The 24,388-nt window shown below is 38.7% G+C and overlaps 2 protein-coding genes across 3 annotated transcripts; both read right to left on the bottom strand.

Moving 5' to 3' along the window:
• Nucleotides 1–2,246: 2,246 nt before the first annotated feature.
• Nucleotides 2,247–13,677, bottom strand: LOC118264354 (uncharacterized). The gene is made up of 3 exons (XM_050705152.1): nt 13,557–13,677; nt 8,566–10,374; nt 2,247–4,820 (listed from the first exon to the last, which is right to left on the bottom strand). Exons 1-3 carry the CDS (start codon nt 13,629–13,631, stop codon nt 3,075–3,077), a joined length of 3,630 nt encoding a protein of 1,209 aa, XP_050561109.1. The 5' UTR covers nt 13,632–13,677; the 3' UTR covers nt 2,247–3,074.
• A 2,873-nt stretch (nt 13,678–16,550) lies between these two features.
• LOC118264150 (trehalase) lies at nt 16,551–22,015 on the bottom strand. Of its 2 annotated transcripts, none has more exons than XM_050704877.1 (2): nt 21,893–22,015; nt 16,551–18,723 (listed from the first exon to the last, which is right to left on the bottom strand). In XM_050704877.1, the coding sequence occupies exons 1-2, from the start codon at nt 21,965–21,967 to the stop codon at nt 16,912–16,914; spliced, it is 1,887 nt and encodes a 628-aa protein (XP_050560834.1). In that variant the 5' UTR covers nt 21,968–22,015; the 3' UTR covers nt 16,551–16,911. The 2 variants fall into 2 exon arrangements, with proteins under 2 accessions (XP_050560834.1, XP_050560835.1); XM_050704878.1 differs by lacking the exon at nt 21,893–22,015 and adding an exon at nt 21,525–21,805.
• Nucleotides 22,016–24,388: the final 2,373 nt, after the last annotated feature.

Here is a 24,388-nt window from a genome sequence, read left to right as displayed (position 1 = left end):
AGGTACATAAAGGAATAATAGGTATTACAGGTACAAGACACAGAACAGAGAAATATTTGGTACAAGCAATATATTCGAACTTGTTTGTTTGCTTCTCATACGATTAATTAGCATCATATTAATTCTACCTATGAAGCACAAATTCATTTTACAGACAAAGTTGTGTACCCTTAGTATGAGTTAGCTTGCTTAAAGTAATCGAAACGAGAGAGCGTTCGGCGCTCTGATTGGTTGGTTTATTCGAGCCGGCTCGTACTAAGGTAATGATTGAGTAAACTGAATAAGGGCGATGCCACACACCACTGCATTGCGATTTGCGATGGTACGCCACTTCCATGCGACACGAAATCAACGTATCACTGATGTGTCATGTGTTGCCCCTAGCCCCTTCATTTTCATTATACAAACAAATCTATACTAATATTATAAAGCTGAAGAGTTTGTTTGTTTGTTTGAACGCGCTAATCTCCAGAACTACTGGTCCGATTTGAATAATTCTTTTTGTGTTGAATAGTGCATTTATCGAGGAAGGCTATAGGCTATAAAACATCACGCTATGACCAATAGGAGCCAAGCAGGGCGGGTGAAACCGCGCGGAAGTAGCTAGTGGATTATACAAATTAATGATTACATGAAAGATTTGTTTTATCTCATCGCATTACTAACTACTATTATTATGTAATTAACTTAGGTATGTATGTGTATATGTGTAAGTATATGTAAAAAAGTATTATCTACTGCGCAGCTGTTTTACTTCGCGTCGCGACGTAGTACAGTGTGGTCTCAGCTTAAGTGTTCCATAACAATTTATTCACGCAAATATGCGGGAAAAAGTTAGTTTTCTTTATAAATTAATTACCCTACTTAAGTGTTTAATTACTTTTTAGCTGATTCATGTTATTCAAATATAGTGCTGTGTTAGGTCACACCGCACATGTCACTTAGGAATTTTACAAGAAACTACTTACCTAAGTATTTGTTTAATTGTTTTGCAATTAATTATTTTTACCTACTATACTGTTTGCCAAGTTTTATATGAACGAAGCATTAAAATTTCTATATACTGAAACTATAAAAATGTGCAGTGTTGAAAAGATATTGATTAGCTTTTGCAAACATTTTCGCTCGCGTTACCGTGGGATGTAATATAATAATAAAGCTGAATATAATAGATATATAGATATATAGAATAACTAGCTACTTCCGCGCGGTTTCACCCGCTCTGCTCGGCTCCTATTGGTCATAGCGTGATGTTTTATAGCCTATAACCTTCCTCGATAAATGCAATATTCAACACAAAAAGAATTATTCAAATCGGACCAGTAGTTCCTGAGATTAGCGCGTTCAAACAAACAAACAAACAAACAATCAAACAAACTCTTCAGCTTTATAATATTAGTATAGATAGTCCAGAATCCACCCTGTATCTTTCATCCCCATCCCTTCAGCCGTTACGTACGTACCCTGAGGTGAAGAAAATGATTATGTGCTTACCTTGTGCTTCAACGGGAAACGAATCAATGCTATCTTGTATTATTTTTGCCCTGTAGGCCCCATCTGCGGTGGTCTGGTAGAAGTCAAAGTCAAAGTCAAAGTCAAATCATTTATTTCAAATAGACCAGGAAGGCACTTTTGAACGTCAAAGCAAATATAATAATATTAATAACGTCTGTCTGTCGGTCAGTCCTCTAGTGAAGCTATTTGAAGATAGAACTATTGTAGTTGGGAAAACAATTTATTGGTTGAGTAGTTGTAAACTCGACTGCCAAAGGAGGAGACTGAGGTTTGATTATTACCTACCGGGCTTGAAATTCTCAGTTGGCATTGAACAGTCTGAGCCTGTCTCGTGGGTTAAGTTCAAATTGAGCAGAGTTACTTGTTTTGGTTATAAAGGAGGATGCCAGATTTTCTATGAACTCTGGTTCCACCTTCCAATAGCTATGTGTGTTAAAGCAGAAATATAATTATAACGTAAGTATAGTATTACTTGGCTGCTGATAAAACTACCATGTTTAATAATGAATAACTCTGTACTAAGATTTGGAATTTGGCGCCATAGTAACTTTTCATTCAGCTCAAAATTACCTATCCAATGATAGCTAATTGTAACACACATAGCTATTGGAAGGTGGGACCAGGATTTGCATCTTCCTTTAAATATTATAAACATAACTGGTGAAAGGAATACGCTGTCGTGAAACTCATCATATCATAGACTGATAATTAGGTAATTAAAACAAGCAATATGTATACAAAAATATGATTTATTAGTGAACATAACTTTAGCACATATCTTAAGTACAAAATTTATACTTCTTACAAAATATACAAATGTGTTAGTTTCTTTACCGATATTCTTATACTGTACCTACCTAATTGTATAAACACTATAGGTACCTATTTCAATAAATAAATATTCTGTCAAGTCATAAGATATATCTAGGTACTTTTAGCGGTACGTATGTAAAGTCGTATATGTATACTAACTAATGCCCGCAGCTTCACTCGCGTGGATTATGGACTTATGACTCTATTTTTTTTAAATAAAAGTAGCCTAAGTTACTCCTTAGTACGTCAGCTACCTGCAAATAGCTCCCGTCAGAGATTAGCCGGAACAAACACACAAAAAATGTTATATGTATCGTACTACGTATTTTCATATGCATGTAGTAAAAAGCTATTATTTCGATATTACAAAATACAAACAGACATTCCAATTTTATTTATTAGTCTAGATAATAAACTTGTAAGACAAACTCGCACATCGTATGGGCAGATTGACAAATGTTTGAAATAAATAAATATCTTATTAAAATAGAAAATGTAAGTATTGGAACTGAGTACACGACAAGCCTTTACGACATTAGTTTCACATTTCACTAAAACACGTTTCGTTTTAGATACGACACGACATACTATTGTCAGGTCCGGCTAGGATTTCATTGAAAGCACGAAAAACGACACTGAGCCAAAGGGTAATTGAACACTTTACTGAATAATTAAGTAACAAGACCAGAGAGACATGCCATTTGTTCTTAAACTTAGGTTTTATATCTTGATACAAAATGATTTCGCTACACCATTCTCACGGTCGGCAGACCGCCATCTCCATCATCTAACCTCAACTCCTTGCCATATCTCTGTAACAGCTCTAACACGATTCCATTGGTCCACCCGAACCCTGACTGCACGGAGTACTCGCCGCCGCCCCCATGGTCCCCTGGCTGCACACAGCTGTACTTCTCAAACATCTTCTGCCACTTAGTATAACCTATATAATTTGCACGGATCCAAATCGCCACTTGTTCCCTTGCTAACTCTTTCGCTTCGTCATGGCCGCTTTTTTCCAAACCACCGATCATGATACTCTGAAGAGGCGGCCAGGCGTTGGGAAAGTCCCACTGCTCACCAGTGTGCAACAACGACGTCGGTATACCGCCGGGAAAGCTCAGTGCACTATTTGATTGTAAATACGTAACCACGCGGGACGCGTATGTTGGTGCACTCGACGTCTCCACAGCGTCCGCCCACAGAGGAGTAGCACAGCTTGCGTAAAATTGCTTCTTTCGTGACTTTGCCGTCGTATCATAATCATACCAAACGCCATCATCCGGGTCCCACAATACGTTCTCAATCGCCACTCTCCAGTATTTCGCCAAACTCCACCATTTTTGAGCACTACGTCTATCCTTAAGTTGATATCTAAGGTCTCCCATAATTTGCAAGGCGCCAGCAAACATAGCATTAAGATCAACGGGGAGAATACGTGATGTATGGACGTCGGTCAAGTTGTCTGTAGTCACATTCTTTGCGTTCACAAACCACCTGGATGAGAAATCCCAGCCGCTCTCTGCCGCACTCTTCATTTCCTTGTAAAACTCTTCACGCTTGTCTTCCGACAGTACTCGACTGCTGGCATAATCTTCGTAATACGATTCGGGACGAGGCCCTTTGTCTTGTTCATCCGAAATGTACCGCAACAGCCTGTACTGTTTACCTTTCACATTCACCGTCATCTTCTTCTTTTCCAACCAATAGTATAACTCTCTTTCTACTGTTTCGATAATCTGCTCGAGCCAGGCGACGTCCCCCGTTGTGGTGTAATAGTCGCGGACCATCAGGGTCAAGAGCGGTGGTTGGCTGCGACCTAAATAATAAATTCGGCTTCCATTGGGTACGTAGCCTAGTTTATCCACAAGATATAAGAAATTATCGATCATCCCTTTCGCTGTATGTGTCATATTGCTAATCAAGAGACCCCGTATAATCCAGTATGAGTCCCAATAGTATAACTCTTTGAACCTGCCACCGGGAACAATAAATCCGTTGGGCACATAAATAAAACTGTATTGATCCGAGTTCTTATCTACATCCGGAGATACTTTGCGGCCGAGGTCTGGCCAAATGCTGATAATATCTTTAGCAAACTGCTGTAGCTTGGGGTCAGCAATCTGGTCGAGGATCGGGGGATGGGGATCAAAATCTGGAGGGTTCCAGTTGAGCAGCTCATCTCCTTCTATAAAGTTCGCATCGACAAATGACGAGACTTGTTCACGAGTTGGATTATTCCTCGTTTGTTTCATAAGGTTTTTAAAATTGGCGAGTGTTACATTTTCCGTATGTGTGAGTTTTAGGTCGACGAAAGTCTTCGAGTCAGGGAATATTCTGGCGAGCTGCACCGTGCGCAGGAGGTCTCCAGCGCAGTAGATGGAGGAGTTGCAGACGGAGACGATGTTAATGGCTTGCGCGCACGCACCGAGCAGCCCGAGCACCGGGTACAGCGGCACGTACCGCGGCAAACATACCTTGAACATTGCTATTCACTGTCACAGTTTCCGCCGAACACTGACTGGCGAGCGAGGGGGAATGCGCGATAACCGCAATGTCTGAGCGCGCGGCGTACAACGGCGCGACCTGACGCGGGGCGACTGGCCGCAAATCTGACTCGTTAAATGCATTTCGTGCATCATCACGATCGGTTGTCGCGAACACGTTGCGATGACTGTGTGTTAGGTCGCCGACCCATATCAGCTGTTACTTCGATCACTTTTACTACCGCGCCTGTTGATATCATTTACATTATACACGCACTATAATACAAGGTCATTTGGTACCCAAAATAAACACGTTCCCTTCTCTCAAAGTCACAACAGAAACTGTCACATTGCACTGACATTACGTTGTCTATGTTTTAACTACATAGATATCCAGTATCTATGACTGTCGGTCTATACGCATGCGTGAAATACGTCACGAGCCATTGACCTGACTTGATTGACCTATAAAACGAATGTGTTAGCGCAACTTTTATTTTGTTAAGAAAAATTGGTACCCATAATTATCAAGGAAGTTGATTTTTTCTATCTAAAAGTAAACATTTATGTTACTAAGTTTATTAATAACTGTTTTATGTAAGTACATAATGTGTACAATATGTACATAAATAGTCATATAATTATTACTTGATGGCCTACGAACTAGTTTTCAAGCCCATACTATTTAATTAAACGCAATCAAAGCGGATGATATAAGAACATTTATAAATATTATGCACAATCACGACAAAGGTAATCACCTAACTTCCTATTAACAATAATAGGCTAGTTTCCTACTAGTCGAATTCAATACTTTTTACAAAACGTCAAATATGTTATTTTCTATGAATTTTGTATGCAATTGTGCGTTATGAGTAGAAAATTTGCTAAAAAATCGAATGTAAAGGGCGTCGTACCTCACGACTTTGATGAGGATTATTTTTTGACGCTTGAAGTTAGTTTTTATTATTAGGTATTTAGTTAATATGATTTATTTGTTAATATGGTTAGGTTCATATAATATTTTAATAATATTAATTATTATCTATGTAAAGTATTAAGCAGATATTGATAATCTATGAATTAAAGTGTGTTTATTTTTTAATATTTTATTGCATTGAAAAGTCGAAAGAATTTATTTTTGACTGAGGATATTACTCAATTATTATTATATTATATAGGTTTGTGCCAATTTTACTAATAGAAGATGATAAGTAATCAGAATGTCGAACATTTCGATACCCTATTCATATACCTTTTAACCACTAGAATCAAGTAGTAGCCAACAGGTCAGAAGAACACTCCTTGGCTTTTTTGTTTTTTCTATCAACTTTATTGTTTTAATATAAAGTCGAAATAAATGGCTAGACTGGAGTAGGTTGACCAGCGGGTCACTAAGCAGACAGAATAGACAGAAAGAAAAAACATAAAATGCATAGATTAAGTACTTCTTTCCTCGACTGTACAGTCGGCTCAGTGGCTGGGCAACCGGCTGCTGGAATATTACTTGGGCTATATGTCTTCCGTGTAGCACTGGTGAAACCACCAGTAAAAGCATAAATATAGCAGGAATTTATCTGATGGAAAGCTATTAGCATGAAGCAAGTATAAAGAGGAGACGCCATAAATAATGTGATTGTAAATGTACACTGTCACAAATCAAATCGGTTCTGCCTAATGATATTTTAAGTTAAAGATCATGCATGTGCATGTAAACTTGTATGTTTGTAAACGCACCCACGACACAGGAGAAAATCCTAATGTGGGGCAACGTTTTTAAAAAAAGAAAAAGAAAGAAAAGATAGGTTTAAGCGCTCAGAAAGTGGCACATTAAAATAATTCGTGAAAAATTCTGAATAATATAAATCAACGCCATCTAGATTCTCATAATAGAAAACACTAGGTACACACCCAACACGCTATACATAGATGTCGCTACAATACAGTATCTATTCTGAAGCAATGGCAAAAGTAATAAATAATAATATAATTATATTATAATAAATCCGCAAGGCAGCTTGTGGCGAGCTGTTGGGCAGTGGCGACACCACGGACCTGACTCCCGGGAGTATTTTTTAACTCCGGTTAGTACTCGTGACTATCCGGAGTGGCCTCTCCTGCCTCATTCTTGTCTTAATCGGCTGGTTTGAGTGGAAATTCGCAAGAGTGGAGTTGCCTTCAGCTCCACTTGGGGGAAGGATGTATCCCAGTAAGATGCTGGTAGGGGTCTTGACCGTACTTCCGGGATTGCTCTGATAGCCGTGGGATGCCTCTCCTTCCTCAAGCAGCTCAACGTATGTTGCCCCCTTGTCGCTACATGCTAGCGGCCGTTTCCGGGGGCCCATTAATTGAGTTTGCGAGTCACCCCCTGCCTGTTTATCCTTATTTTTCAATATTGGTCAGGGGCAGGGGCCATAGTAGTCCATAGTTATCATATTTACCAGTCTATCAGCCACTCACACCCATAACCCAATCATTTTTCTTCCATATTGCACAATAGTCCTGCATCAGCCGGGGATTGTCCTTTGGTGTACTTCCATAGTGCATACAGGGATAATCGCCGGCTGATGTCCCATTACATTTAGATTAAACTTGTTCAACGGACCTCTGCGAGTTTGCCTCGGCCACTCGTACGCCTTCCGAAGGTCCGGGACCCTGCGGTCCCGTAAATGGAAAGGACATACATAATATAATAATATAATATTTATAATATTACTCTATACCTATTGTATTTCGTCACGACTATATCCCATTGGGATAGGCTAGGACGATGTAATGCTAAATGATATGATTTAGACATCTTTCGCTGCACCTAGATTTCGACCGCGGGTAGCGTGCGTGCGGCGCGTCGCGTTCTGCGTGCGGCTCAAAGAGCCATCAAACCACCACAGATGGAGCCCAGTAGGGCTGATGCCTGATCCAGAGCTGCGGACTACCTAGCGGGTTTACCGGGGGGGCTCCGGCTCGACACGCAGGAGTAGGAACGGGATGGTTTTTAGTCAGTAAGAGTCTGACACTCCCTCTCGCCTCGCCCGAGGTGGGAGAAGTCATTGGATGATTTTCCCACCTTAAAAAAAATGCAATTGGAAGTACTAGATGCATGGCTCAAGGCTTATCGTCAGAACATATTGAAAAAAAATGAGTGAAATGTTATTGGTTTCTTTTACAGTACTTACATACATAATCGCCGAAGGGGTAGGCACATTATGCGAAGAAGATAGAAGAAGAAAGAAAGAAAAATAAATTATGGGCAGATATGCTCCACCGTAGGCCGCATCGTCACTTACCATCAGGCGTGATAGCGGCCAAACGTCGCCCATTAAATGTAAAAAAATGGACACAGGCAATAAAAGTCAATGTCAAAGTCAAAGCATTTATTTCAATTAATCCATTATCAGGTAACAACTTTAAAATCCAACAATATAGTACATGTGTACTTTCATCTGTAACATTCACAATCGCTGATAACCATTGGTCACACAAACACAACCGTTGTCATAGTAGGTAAGTAGATATAATGTATTAACATCAGGATACTTTTACTTATATCGTCCATTCATACCAAATGAAGAAAATTAAAAGTACAAAGATACAACCGTACTTTGAAGTAAAAAATAGGTAAGCACTAATCTGTACATTGTACAAGTTTAGTTTATAAAACTTAATTAAATTTAATTGCTGTTCGTTAGTCCCGCTAAAACTAGAGAACGCGGTCTAAAGTTGATGCGGTACAAAGTTGCCGGGTCTGTTAGTTTGATATATTATTTAAACTTATCATAAAAGTTATAATGCAGTTGATTACTCCGAATCCCATTCCTACGCTGTTGTTCGGGCTTTCGCAGTGAAAATCTTCTGATTCTGTATTGGTAAACTGGTCAATAAAATCGCTGGCATTCATATTTTTATTATATTTCATTAAAAGTTCTAACGCCAAACTGCTGGTCCAGCCGAAACCAACCTGTGTTTGGTATTTACCACCAATACCACATTCACCAATTCTATTTACATTATATTTGTGACACATATAATTGCACTTCTTAAAGCTCACGTAACAAGCCCTAATATATTTTTCCGCAATATTAAAAGCCATATTCTTCGCTTCGTCAGTCTCTATAGATTCAAGAGCGTTTACCATAATACTAACAGATGGAGGAAATAAGTTAGGGAGGTCCCATTGTTCTCCAGAATTTATCATTGAATTAGGCACTCCCCCAGCATAATCTAAAGCATTGGAATCCTTAAGATACTCTATAATCATCTCCCCTTTAGCTTTCACAAAATCCGATGCCACAGCAGACTGCCACAGAGGTGCGAAATTTGAAGTGTAAAAATATTTTCGATGTGTATTTTTTCTAAGATCATAGTCGTACCATATTCCATCTTCTTCATTCCAGAACACTGACTGAATGGTGGCCTTCATTCGTTGCGCTGACTGTGCGTATGCTTGTGCCTTTTGCGTATTCATCAAATCAGTGTAAAAGTTTGCAATGTGCTGGAGAGCATTAGCGATGATTGCGTTCAAGTCAACAGGAATGATGTGCATGGTACGCGCGCCTGTTCTAGGGGTTGCTTCACTGGTATCCCTAGGATCTTTAAACCATCGCGATGAGAAGTCCCACCCACTCTCAAATGCACTCCAAACACCGTAAAGTAATTCTTTGCCATCTTGTTCGCTTAAATCTTCCGTCATCTCAGTATCAGAATAATATGCGTGGGATCGCGGATGTGCAATGGGAACAAAATATCTAAAGACTTTGTAATTTTTACCATCCTTTTCGATGTCAACCGATCGTTTATTGAACCAAAAATCGATTTCTTTTTCCAAGTATTTAATATTTTTTCTGAGAAATACTATATCGTTAGTGTAACTGTAATAAGAAGCAACCATCTCCGTCAACAATGGTGGGTGACTGATGTTCTCAAAGTACCATCTGTTTGCAGCGGGTACATGTCCTAACTTATCTACTAGTTCGAAAAGATTCTCAATGACTCCTTTTGCAGTTTCTTGCATTCCACTTATTAGCAGGCCTTTGACAGTCCAATTAGAATCCCAGTAATACATCTCCTGGAACACTCCTCCGGGAACGAAGAATCCATGAGTGACAGGAATTAAACTATAACGATCTGGGTTTTGAACAACGTCATCTTTGACTTTGACGCCTGACCGAGGCCAGGAGTTGTGAATGCTTCTGGCAAAGTCTCTTAAAGTTTCATCTTCTATGTCGTTCAAGAATTCAGGATCAGTGTTGAAGTCTGGTGGCACCCACGGTTCTACTCCGCTGTCATTAGAGAAGTACTTGTTAGCAAATTTTATCAACTGACCCTTAGACAGGTAGTTGTTACTTGAGTTGAGTAATTTCTCGAAATCATTTAATGTTTTGTTTTCATCATAATTCATGCGCAGATTGATGTACTCCCTAGGACCCGCATAGATCCTATTTATTTCCATTAGGTGTAGAAGCTTGCTGTTGCAGTAAACGCGCTTTCTACAGGAAGGCAGTACATCCGTAGAGTCGGCCAGCATTACTACAGCTGCCAGTAGAAATGGAAATACCTGCATCTGGAAGTAAAGAGAACATGAATCAATAAATATTAAAAAATAATGAATTGGGATAGGACGGCTAAATTCCTCAGGGATGTGGCCGGCGACGGCGACCTCTCGCGCCCGGCACTGGTTCAGGCCATGGTGCGGAGCGAGAGGGACTGGGATGCCGTCTCCTCTTTCTGCGAAGCAGTCATGCTAGCTAAGGAGGAGGCGGGGCGCGTGAGAGAACAAACCTCCTCACGCCCCAGCCGTCGTGAGAGACACTCCGGGCGTCGGGGATCGCGGGACGATCTCCGGCCACCGTAAGTGCGGGCCTGCGGGCGGCGAGTAAGGGTAGCTCACCGCCCGAACAGAACCAGACCCGTGCGTACGGCGCGAAGCGTTCCGCGCGCGCCTCAAAGAGCCATCAGACCACCACAGATGGGGCCCAGTAGGGCTGATGCCTGATCCGGAGCTGCGGACTACCTAGCGGGTTTACCGGGGCTCCGGCTCGAAAAGCAGGAGAAGGAACGGGGTGGTTTTTAGTCAGTAAGAGTCTGACACTCCCTCTCGCCTCGCCCAAGGTGGGAGAAGTCATTGGATGATTTTCCCCCTCAAAAAAAAAAAAAAAAGTACGGCTAAATACCAGTTAAACGCTATCGAATAGGTGCCTACATCGAAAGGTGTGCCAAGACTTGCGATATACAATGTGATCGGGATGAGACTTCTAACCCGTTAAGGCTGAGTACAAAAAATAAATAATATGTGGGGTTGAACCCCCGATTGAAAATATTGAAAAAAGAAAAAAAAATCGGTAAAAATAATTCAGAAATGATTTTTTTCTCTCCAAAACATTATCAAACTTGAAAAAAAGTAATGAATTAGTTAGCCAAGGTTATTAGCTACCGTTTGTCGTTTTTTTTTTGTTTCTACGACGCATACAACCTTTTATATCACATAAAGTAAAAAAAATGTTTTTAGGGGGAGGGGGTTCAACCCCCCATTATTTTTAGTCGATAAAATTAGATGTACTACTCAGCCTTAACGGGTTAGAAGTCTCACCCCTATCACATTGTATATGAATAAATCAATCGCCCTTTTCAATAGTAAAGAATGTTTTTATCTAATCAAATTGTGGGACAATTTGACATAATCTTGAAATAATTACTTTGCCAGACCATATTAAAGTTTATGTTACTGAATAACATCTCGTAAAATTAACTTACTATCGAGGTGTATTATTTGTGCAAACTTATCTATACAATTTGACTATATTAAAAACAACAAAAAAATATGTTAAGTGCGAGTCGGATTCGTCGGCCGTCGCAGGCGGTTCCGTAGCAATATCATTTAACAGTAGCCGACCAAACAATATATTTTTATATAATTTATTAATTGAAACCTAACATTTACGATACGTTTACAAAAAAAAACCTTTTCCCACAAATATGTGGTTTAAATTAGGTCATAAGAGTTTTGTCCATACGGTGTATAAGCCGCCCCTAAAACCAATATCTATGTATTATTTATTTTTGTAAATGATTCGGAAAGCGTTTACAGAAGTTAAATGTATTACCTACTAAGTCTATAGTCTTAATAGTTTCCGAATAAAGAGGTGTGACAGACAGCTTTTGATAGTTACCGGGGCTCCGGCTCAAAGCAGGAGAAGGAACGGGGTGGTTTTTAGTCAGTAAGAGTCTGACACTCCCTCTCGCCTCACCCAAGGCGGGAGAAGCCATTGGATGATTTTTCCCTCTCAAAAAAAATGCTAGACTTCTGATTTTTGTCCTTTGGCTACGGAACCATAAAAATCTCCAAATCTAACCTGAATTTTATTCAATATTCTTTATTTTTACTTGTAGATCCGGTTAGTATTGCATCGCTTTTGTGTTCGAAACCTGATTGTTTAAAATTTTTAGAATATGACATAACATTTATATATACTCGTATCACATGGACAGAGATGGATGAATAGATCTCTCGTTTAATTTTTATAATGTATGAGTTTTTTGCGCCGTTCTATTCAATTAAATAAATAAATAAATACTATATATAATGGACAAACACACAAATGTCACCCAACTTAAAGACTATGTATGTTTGTTACTCTTTAAAATATACAATAGTAATAACAGTAATACAATAAAGTATAGTCTAAACTACAAATGGGGGCAAACTAGTTATTTCAAAAATAGCAGAGATCTTTAAATAAATATGAATAACTTAAAATTAAGTAGTACTTGAGTAACTGCCTCACTACACAACGCACTCATAGTCATTTAATGTGTTATTTCAAGATGCAAGACGATTAAATGAAATTATTAACTTTTCAGGAATTACAATTAATTTTTACAGAACAATAAAATTATAAACAATAATCCGTCTCATCGACCAATATTCGAATTTTAATTATTTCCCGCCATTTTTAAATATATCATTTGACGTTCCATTTCAGCTAACCATTATTTTAAAACAGTTTATATAGTCTATGAAATGATGAAAGAGGTTTAATATATTTATTCCTATGAATAGTACTCAGTAATTAAATACTAACCTTTTTATATTATAATTACATCCTACATTATTTCTGTCTGGTATTGCTAGTTAACTAATTACTTAAATTATTCCTTAGTAACAACTTTGTTTGGAAAACATTCGCTAAGGACTGGATTAAGCAACCATTAAAAATTACTCTGAGTACGGCGGTAAGTGTTTGTCTTATAAGACCAAGTTTAAAAGTTGCCGGGATAGACAGTAAGCTGTGAGGGTATGCAATAATGACGACCCTTCGCAAGTGGGTTAGTGATCACAATTTTAGTCGCATAATTTTGAATGATAATAGTGACTTACCTTCATTAACTAAAAAATATTTTTAGTTTCGAGTCACAGAGGGAGTCTGTAGAACTTACTAGTACTCTAGTGGAGTTTTTTTCTCCATTAATTTACGTGAGTAAACCGTGATGTTTAGTTAATTTAGTATATTCCACGATACATAAGTTTTTAAACTGACATGGTCACTAATACTATTATTAGAACTTATGACGGAAGATTTACCATGTTTATTAATTTTGATGAGTTTCCGATATTTCGGCACTGTTGCAAGCGCCATGATCACGGATTAAATATCGGAAACTCATCAAAATTAATAAACATGGTAAATATCCCGTCATAATGTCTAATAATAGTATTCCACGATAGTTATTATAAAAATATTTTACCTTATTATCTTCAAAACACACAAGCCACGCGGCTGTCTGGAGGACACTGGTGAATAACATTATAATAATATGCATCGGTGTTGATTTTCTAGTATGTATATTATCTATTAGTCTTCTCAGCTCCTCGTAAAAAACCTCAATAAGACATCATCAGTAACAAATAAACACAAACTTACGCATTTATAATACTACTTTTGCACGCGGCTTCGCCCACCTACCGTGGCGTAAAAATTCTCCAGTGTGTTATTTCAGAACATAATCTACCCTAGTTCCAAATTTCATGTCGTTGCTTACAGCAGTTTTGACGAGAAGAAGTAACAAACATACATACAAATTACATTCGTAATATTAGTAGAATAAAAGGTGTGATGTTATGTTATTTTTAAGTAAGTAAACAACTGCCTCGTTGGTGCAATAGCGACATAGTCCATTGAAATGTGACAATTTGAAGGCGGAATAATGCATTTCTTAGAGGACGCAATTTTATTTTTTGAACATGTGGGGGTGGTCAATAGAAGCTTAACTTGAAGTTTGTGGGGTCGCCACCCTTGTCCCCCGGCCGCCATCTTGGAAAAGGGGGTGAAAACACTTTTTTTGCTATATCTCGGAAACTATGCATCGTACAAAAAATTTTTAAAATCATAATTTGTAAATTATTTTGCCTCGTTTTGGCCGAGTGGTTGCAAGTGCGACTGCCGGACAAGGGGTCTCGGGTTCGATTCCCGGGTCGGGCGAAGTATTACTGGGCTTTGTTCGGTTTTTCGAAAATTTCTCAGTGGTAGCACGGAGTCTGGAAATGTGCCCGGTATATGGCTCACTACCAATTACATGGGACTTACAACATAAATTGTGAAATGTATACCCAGATTTCACTTTTTTTTTTAAACGTTGCCCCACATTAGAATTTTCTCCTGTGTCGTGGGTGCGTTTACATACAATTTCACATGCACATGACACCCAGACCCGGAACAACAATCTGTGGATCACACAAAGAGTTGTTCCGTGTGGGAATCGAACCCGCGACACGTTGCACGGCAGCCAGTTGCCCAGCCACCGCGCCAACCGTGCAGTCAAATTGGTATTATGTGCCATAATGTGCACCTCTGCCTACCCCTTCGGGGGTTAAAGGGGTGAAGTTATGATGATGATGAAGATTATTTTGCCTACAAATATGTTTTTATAACTTTTTTCCCTAAATTAACAATTAAAGAAGTTATAAGTAAAAAAGTGAAAAAAAATTATAAAAATTTTGAGAAGACCAGATTCTCATGAGCATTGAAGAACCCGGTTAACTTCGGAGCGCTGTATCTGAGTTTCTAATGACTGAAATTGAAAAAAGTTGTAGGGAAATTTTTTTCTTATATTCTACAAGATTGGTCTGAAGTAATTTATTTATAAAATGTAAAAAAGTAATAGAGCAAAAAAGAAATTTTTTTTAAATTTTTCTTATAACTTCTTTAATTGTCAATTTAGGGCAAAAAGTAATATAAACATATTTGTAGGCAAAATAATTTTCTACAAATTATGATTTTAAAAATTTTTTGTACGATGCATAGTTTCCGAGATATAACAAAAAAAGTGTTTTCACCCCCTTTTCCAAGATGGCGACCGGGGGACAAGGGTGGTAACCCCACAAACTTCAAGGTAAGCTTCTATTGATCCCCCCCCCCAAATGTTCAAAAAATAAAATTGCGTCCTCTAAAAAATGTAAAGCTCATGTAACATTTCGGCATTTTTCATATATCGTCAGCCAAGATGATAACAAATGTGTGGTTTAAATTAAGTCATAAGAGGTATCCCCATACGGTATACGCGCTCAAGCCTGGAGTAGACTTCAATGTCTCTGTGAAGCCCCTATCTTCACATCCATCATCATCCATCATCACCACCTCGAAAGCGTCTGGGAAGCGTCTCGACCATCGAAAGTGTCTGGGAAATGTAAAAACATTATTTTTATAGTTCCCTGAATAAAATAATATAAAATTCCCATTCCCTTTCCCCCTTTCCAATCTTCCCAATCCCCCATTCCCAAACAACAACCCTTAAATTCCTAACCCCCAAAAAGCCGGCAACGATTACCCGATGGTAAGCAATTGGCACGCCCACGGAGTTACGGTAAGAACGAGTGACCACAGCGCCAGCCCTTGGCGAGAGGGAAAACGGGGTTAGATCCCTATTGAGGTAGTTTTTAATCTATACTATATATAATATTATAAAGCTGAAGAGTTTGTTTGTTTGTTTGTTTGTTTGTTTGAACGCGCTAATCTCTGGAACTACTGGTCCGATTTGAATAATTCTTTTTTTGTTGAATAATGCATTTATCGAGGAAGGCTATAAAACATCACGCTATGATCAATAGGAGCCAAGCAGAGCGGGTGAAACCGCGCGGAAGTAGCTAGTTGTCTATAAACGAAGAGTTTGCAATTCACGCGTCGATGTTCGGCCACACTAAGTGCGGGTCTGCGGACGGCGACCACGGGTAGCGTGCTTGCGGCGCGTCGCGTTCTGCGTGCGGCTCAAAGAGCCATCAGACCACCTCAGATGGGGCCCAGTAGGGCTGATGCCTGATCCAGAGCTGCGGACTACCTAGCGGGTTTACCGGGACTCCGGCTCGACGCGCAGGAGTAGGAACGAGATGGTTTTTAGTCAGTAAGAGTCTGACACTGGTGGGAAAAGTCATTGTATGATTTTCCCACCTTAAAAAAAATTGCAATTGAAAGTAGTAGATGCATGGCTCAAGGCTTATCGTCAGAACATATCGAAAAAAAGTGAGTTCAATGGTTTTGGTTTCTTCTACAGTACTTACATACATACATATCGTCATGCCTATAATCGCCGAAGGGGTAGACACACTATGCAAAGAAGAAAGAAAAATAAATTATGGACAGACGTGCTCCATCGTAGGCCACATCATCACTTACCATCAGGCGAGATAGCGGCCAAACGTCGCCCATTAAATGTAAAAAAAATGGACACAGGCAATAAAAGTCAATGTCAAAGTCAAAGCATTTATTTCAACTAATCCATTATCAGGTAACAACTTTAAAATCCAACAATATAGTACATGTGTACTTTCATCTGTAACATTCACAATCGCTGATAACCATTGGTCACACAAACACAACCGTTGTCATAGTAGGTAAGTAGATATAATGTATTAACATCAGGATACTTTTACTTATATCGTCCATTCATACCAAATGAAGAAAATTAAAAGTACAAAGATACGACCGTACTTGGAAGTAAAAAATAGGTAAGCACTATTCTCTACAAGTATATAAAACTTAATTAAATTTAATTGCTGTTCGTTAGACCCGCTAAAACTAGAGAACGCGGTACAAAGTTGCCGGGTCTGTTAGTTTGATATATTATTTAAACTTATCATAAAAGTTATAATGCAGTTGATTACTCCGAATCCAATTCCTACGCTATTGTTCGGGCTTTCGCAGTGAAAATTTTCTGATTCTGTATTGGCAAACTGGTCAATAAAATCGCTGGCATTTATATTTTTATTATATTTCATTAAAAGTTCTAACGCCAAACTGCTGGTCCAGCCGAAACCAACCTGTGTTGGCGAAATACCACCAATACCACATTCACCAATTCTATTTACATTATATTTGTGACACATATATTTGCACTTCTTAAAGCTCACGTAACAAGCCCTAATATATTTTTCCGCAATGTTAAAAGCCATATTCTTCGCTTCGTCAGTCCCTATAGATTCAAGAGCGTTTACCATAATACTAACAGATGGAGGATGTACGTTAGGGAGGTCCCATACTTCTCCAGAATCTATCATTGAATTAGGCACTCCCCCAGCGTAATCTAAAGCATTGGAATCCTTAAGATACTCTATAATCATCTCCCCTTTAGCTTTCACAAAATCCGATGCCACAGCAGACTGCCACAGAGGTGCGAAATTAGAAGTGTAAAAATATTTTCGATGTGTATTTTTTCTAAGATCATAGTCGTACCATATTCCATCTTCTTCATTCCAGAACACTGACTGAATGGTGGCCTTCATTCGTTGCGCTGACTGTGCGTATGCTTGTGCCTTTTGCGTATTCATCAAATCAGTGTAAAAGTTTGCAATGTGCTGGAGAGCATTAGCGATGATTGCGTTCAAGTCAACAGGAATAACGTACATGGTACGCGTGCCTGTTCTAGGGGTTGCTGTACTGGTATCCTCAGGATCTTCAAACCATCGCGATGAGAAGTCCCACCCACTCTCAAATGTACTCCAAGCACTGTGAAGGAATTCTTTGCCATCTTGTTCGCTTAAATCTTCCGTCACCTCAGTATCAGAATAATATGCGTAGGGTCGCGGATGTGCAATGGGAACAAAATATCTACAGACTTTGTAATTTTTACCATCCTTTCTGATGTAAATCGATCGTTCCTTTAACCAAAAATCGATTTCTTTTTCCAAGTATTTAATATTTTTTCTGAGAAATGCTGTATCGTTAGTGTAACTGTAATAAGTAGCAACCATCTCCGTCAATAATGGCGGCTGACTGATGTTCTCATAATACCATCTGTTTGCAGCGGGTACATGTCCTAACTTATCTACTAGTTCGAAAAGATTCTCAATGACTCCTTTTGCAGTTTCTTGCATTCCACTTATTAGCAGGCCTTTGACGATCCAATTAGAATCCCAGTAATACATCTCCTGGAACTGTTCTCCGGGAACGAAGAATCCATGAGTGATAGGAATTAAACTATAACGATCTGGGTTTTGAACAACGTCATCTTTGACTTTGACGCCTGACCGAGGCCAGGAGTTGTGAATGCTTCTGGCAAAGTCTCTTAAAGTTTCATCTTCTATGTCGTTCAAGAATTCAGGATCAGTGTTGAAGTCTGGTGGCACCCACGGTTCTACTCCGCTGTCATTAGAGAAGTACTTGTTAGCAAATTTTATCAACTGACCCTTAGACAGGTAGTTGTTACTTGAGTTGAGTAATTTCTCGAAATCATTTAATGTTTTGTTTTCATCATAATTCATGCGCAGATTGATGTACTCCCTAGGACCCGCATAGATCCTATTTATTTCCATTAGGTGTAGAAGCTTGCTGTTGCAGTAAACGCGCTTTCTACAGGAAGGCAGTACATCCGTAGAGTCGGCCAGCATTACTACAGCTGCCAGTAGAAATGGAAATACCTGCATCTGGAAGTAAAGAGAACATGAATCAATAAATATTAAAAAATAATGAATTGGGATAGGACGGCTAAATTCCTCAGGGATGTGGCCGGCGACGGCGACCTCTCGCGCCCGGCACTGGTTCAGGCCATGGTGCGGAGCGAGAGGGACTGGGATGCCGTCTCCTCTTTCTGCGAAGCAGTCATGCTAGCTAAGGAGGAGGCGGGGCGCGTGAGAGAACAAACCTCCTCACGCCCCAGCCGTCGTGAGAGACACTCCGGGCGTCGGGGATCGCGGGACGATCTCCGGCCACCGTAAGTGCGGGCCTGCGGGCGGCGAGTAAGGGTAGCTCACCGCCCGAACAGAACCAGACCCGTCCGTACGGCGCGAAGCGTTCCGCGCGCGCCTCAAAGAGCCATCAGACCACCACAGATGGGGCCCAGTAGGGCTGATGCCTGATCCGGAGCTGCGGACTACCTAGCGGGTTTACCGGGGCTCCGGCTCGAAAAGCAGGAGAAGGAACGGGGTGGTTTTTAGTCAGTAAAGTCTGACACTCCCTCTCGCCTCGCCCAAGGTGGGAGAAGTCATTGGATGATTTTCCCCCTCAAAAAAAAAAAAAAAGTACGGCTAAATACCAGTTAAACGCTATCGAATAGGTGCCTACATCGAAAGGTGTGCCAAGACTTGCGATATACAATGTGATCGGGATGAGACTTCTAACCCGTTAAGGCTGAGTACAAAAAATAAATAATATGTGGGGTTGAACCCCCGATTGAAAATATTGAAAAAAAGAAAAAAAAATCGGTAAAAATAATTCAGAAATGATTTTTTTCTCTCCAAAACATTATCAAACTTGAAAAAAAGTAATGAATTAGTTAGCCAAGGTTATTAGCTACCGTTTGTCGTTTTTTTTTGTTTCTACGACGCATACAACCTTTTATATCACATAAAGTAAAAAAAATGTTTTTAGGGGAGGGGTTCAACCCCCCATTATTTTTAGTCGATAAAATTAGATGTACTACTCAGCCTTAACGGGTTAGAAGTCTCACCCCTATCACATTGTATATGAATAAATCAATCGCCCTTTTCAATAGTAAAGAATGTTTTTATCTAATCAAATTGTGGGACAATTTGACATAATCTTGAAATAATTACTTTGCCAGACCATATTAAAGTTTATGTTACTGAATAACATCTCGTAAAATTAACTTACTATCGAGGTGTATTATTTGTGCAAACTTATCTATACAATTTGACTATATTAAAAACAACAAAAAAATATGTTAAGTGCGAGTCGGATTCGTCGGCCGTCGCAGGCGGTTCCGTAGCAATATCATTTAACAGTAGCCGACCAAACAATATATTTTTATATAATTTATTAATTGAAACCTAACATTTACGATACGTTTACAAAAAAAAAACCTTTTCCCACAAATATGTGGTTTAAATTAGGTCATAAGAGTTTTGTCCATACGGTGTATAAGCCGCCCCTAAAACCAATATCTATGTATTATTTATTTTTGTAAATGATTCGGAAAGCGTTTACAGAAGTTAAATGTATTACCTACTAAGTCTATAGTCTTAATAGTTTCCGAATAAAGAGGTGTGACAGACAGCTTTTGATAGTTACCGGGGCTCCGGCTCAAAGCAGGAGAAGGAACGGGGTGGTTTTTAGTCAGTAAGAGTCTGACACTCCCTCTCGCCTCACCCAAGGCGGGAGAAGCCATTGGATGATTTTTCCCTCTCAAAAAAAATGCTAGACTTCTGATTTTTGTCCTTTGGCTACGGAACCATAAAAATCTCCAAATCTAACCTGAATTTTATTCAATATTCTTTATTTTTACTTGTAGATCCGGTTAGTATTGCATCGCTTTTGTGTTCGAAACCTGATTGTTTAAAATTTTTAGAATATGACATAACATTTATATATACTCGTATCACATGGACAGAGATGGATGAATAGATCTCTCGTTTAATTTTTATAATGTATGAGTTTTTTGCGCCGTTCTATTCAATTAAATAAATAAATAAATACTATATATAATGGACAAACACACAAATGTCACCCAACTTAAAGACTATGTATGTTTGTTACTCTTTAAAATATACAATAGTAATAACAGTAATACAATAAAGTATAGTCTAAACTACAAATGGGGGCAAACTAGTTATTTCAAAAATAGCAGAGATCTTTAAATAAATATGAATAACTTAAAATTAAGTAGTACTTGAGTAACTGCCTCACTACACAACGCACTCATAGTCATTTAATGTGTAATTTCAAGATGCAAGACAATTAAATGAAATTATTAACTTTTCAGGAATTACAATTTTACAGAACAATTATAAACAATAATCCGTCTCATCGACCAATATTCGAATTTTAATTATTTCCCGCCATTTTTAAATATATCATTTGACGTTCCATTTCAGCTAACCATTATTTTAAAACAGTTTATATAGTCTATGAAATGATGAAAGAGGTTTAATATATTTATTCCTATGAATAGTACTCAGTAATTAAATACTAACCTTTTTATATTATAATTACATCCTACATTATTTCTGTCTGGTATTGCTAGTTAACTAATTACTTAAATTATTCCTTAGTAACAACTTTGTTTGGAAAACATTCGCTAAGGACTGGATTAAGCAACCATTAAAAATTACTCTGAGTACGGCGGTAAGTGTTTGTCTTATAAGACCAAGTTTAAAAGTTGCCGGGATAGACAGTAAGCTGTGAGGGTATGCAATAATGACGACCCTTCGCAAGTGGGTTAGTGATCACAATTTTAGTCGCATAATTTTGAATGATAATAGTGACTTACCTTCATTAACTAAAAAATATTTTTAGTTTCGAGTCACAGAGGGAGTCTGTAGAACTTACTAGTACTCTAGTGGAGTTTTTTTCTCCATTAATTTACGTGAGTAAACCGTGATGTTTAGTTAATTTAGTATATTCCACGATACATAAGTTTTTAAACTGACATGGTCACTAATACTATTATTAGAACTTATGACGGAAGATTTACCATGTTTATTAATTTTGATGAGTTTCCGATATTTCGGCACTGTTGCAAGCGCCATGATCACGGATTAAATATCGGAAACTCATCAAAATTAATAAACATGGTAAATATCCCGTCATAATGTCTAATAATAGTATTCCACGATAGTTATTATAAAAATATTTTACCTTATTATCTTCAAAACACACAAGCCACGCGGCTGTCTGGAGGACACTGGTGAATAACATTATAATAATATGCATCGGTGTTGATTTTCTAGTATGTATATTATCTATTAGTCTTCTCAGCTCCTCGTAAAAAACCTCAATAAGACATCATCAGTAACAAATAAACACAAACTTACGCATTTATAATACTACTTTTGCACGCGGCTTCGCCCACCTACCGTGGCGTAAAAATTCTCCAGTGTGTTATTTCAGAACATAATCTACCCTAGTTCCAAATTTCACGTCGTTGCCTACAGCAGTTTTGACGAGAAGAAGTAACAAACATACATACAAATTACATTCGTAATATTAGTAGAATAAAAGGTGTGATGTTATGTTATTTTTAAGTAAGTAAACAACTGCCTCGTTGGTGCAATAGCGACATAGTCCATTGAAATGTGACAATTTGAAGGCGGAATAATGCATTTCTTAGAGGACGCAATTTTATTTTTTGAACAAGTGAGGGGGAGTCAATAGAAGCTTAACTTGAAGTTTGTGGGGTCGCCACCCTTGTCCCTCGGCCGCCATCTTGGAAAAAGGGGTGAAAACACTTTTTTTGCTATATCTCGAAAACTATGCATCGTACAAAAATTTTTAAAATCATAATTTGTAAATTATTTTGCCTCGTTGGCCGAGTGGTTGCAAGTGCGACTGCCGGGCAAGGGGTCTCGGGTTCGATTCCCGGGTCGGGCGAAGTATTACTGGGCTTTGTTCGGTTTTTCGAAAATTTCTCAGTGGTAGCACGGAGTCTGAATATGTGCCCGGTATATGGCTCACCACCTATTACATGGGACTTACAACATAAATTGTGAAATGTATACCCATATTTCACATTGGTATTATGTGCCATAATGTGCACCTCTGCCTACCCCTTCGGGGGTTAAAGGCGTGAAGTTATGATAATGATGATGATTATTTTGCCTACAAATATGTTTTTATAACGTTTTTTCCCTAAATTAACAATTAAAGAAGTTATAAGTAGAAAAGTGAAAAAAATTTATAAAAATTGTGAGAAGACCAGATTCTCATGAGAATTGACGAACCCGGTTAACTTCGGAGCGCTGTAACTGGGTTTCTAATGAATGAAATTTAAAAAAGTTGTAGGGAAATTTTTTTCTCGAAAAATATTCTACAAGATTGGTCTGAAGTAATTTATTTATAAAATGTAAAAAAAAGTAATAGAGCAAAAATTAAAATGTTTATATATTTTTTTTTAATTTTACTTATAACTTCTTTAATTGTCAATTTAGAGCAAAAAGTAATATAAACATATTTGTAGGCAAAATAATTTTCTACAAATTATGATTTTAAAAATTTTTTGTACGATGCATAGTTTCCGAGATATAACAAAAAAAGTGTTTTCACCCCCTTTTCCAAGATGGCGGCCGGGGGACAAGGGTGGCTATTGATCCCCCCCCCCAATGTTCAAAAAATAAAATTGCGTCCTCTAAAAAATGTAAAGCTCATGTAACATTTCAATGGACTTCGACATTTTTCATATATCGTCAGCCAAGATGATAACAAATGTGTGGTTTAAATTAAGTCATAAGAGGTATCCCCATACGGTATACGCGCTCAAGCCTGGAGTAGACTTCAATGTCTCTGTGAAGCCCCTATCTTCACATCCATCATCATCCATCATCACCACCTCGAAAGCGTCTGGGAAGCGTCTCGACCATCGAAAGTGTCTGGGAAATGTAAAAACATTATTTTTATAGTTCCCTGAATAAAATAATATAAAATTCCCATTCCCTTTCCCCCTTTCCAATCTTCCCAATCCCCCATTCCCGAACAACAACCCTTAAATTCTTAACCCCCAAAAAGCCGGCAACGATTACCCGATGGTAAGCAATTGGCACGCCCACGGAGTTACGGTAAGAACGAGTGACCACAGCGCCAGCCTTTGGCGAGAGGGAAAACGGGGTTAGATCCCTATTGAGGTAGTTTTTAATCTATACTATATATATATATATATATATATATATATAATATTATAAAGCTGAAGAGTTTGTTTGTTTGTTTGTTTGAACGCGCTAATCTCTGGAACTACTGGTCCGATTTGAATAATTCTTTTTTTGTTGAATAATGCATTTATCGAGGAAGGCTATAAAACATCACGCTATGATCAATAGGAGCCAAGCAGAGCGGGTGAAACCGCGCGGAAGTAGCTAGTTGTCTATAAACGAAGAGTTTGCAATTCATGCGTCGATGTTCGGCCACCCTAAGTGCGGGTCTGCGGACGGCGACCACGGGTAGCGTGCGTGCGGCGCGTCGCGTTCTGCGTGCGGCTCAAAGAGCCATCAGACCACCTCAGATGGGGCCCAGTAGGGCTGATGCCTGATCCAGAGCTGCGGACTACCTAGCGGGTTTACCGGGACTCCGGCTCGACGCGCAGGAGTAGGAACGAGATGGTTTTTAGTCAGTAAGAGTCTGACACTGGTGGGAAAAGTCATTGTA

Source organism: Spodoptera frugiperda, chromosome 26 (assembly GCF_023101765.2).
Source record: "Spodoptera frugiperda isolate SF20-4 chromosome 26, AGI-APGP_CSIRO_Sfru_2.0, whole genome shotgun sequence".
Classification (NCBI taxonomy): domain Eukaryota; kingdom Metazoa; phylum Arthropoda; class Insecta; order Lepidoptera; family Noctuidae; genus Spodoptera; species Spodoptera frugiperda.
This window is presented reverse-complemented; position numbering and strand designations above follow the sequence as displayed.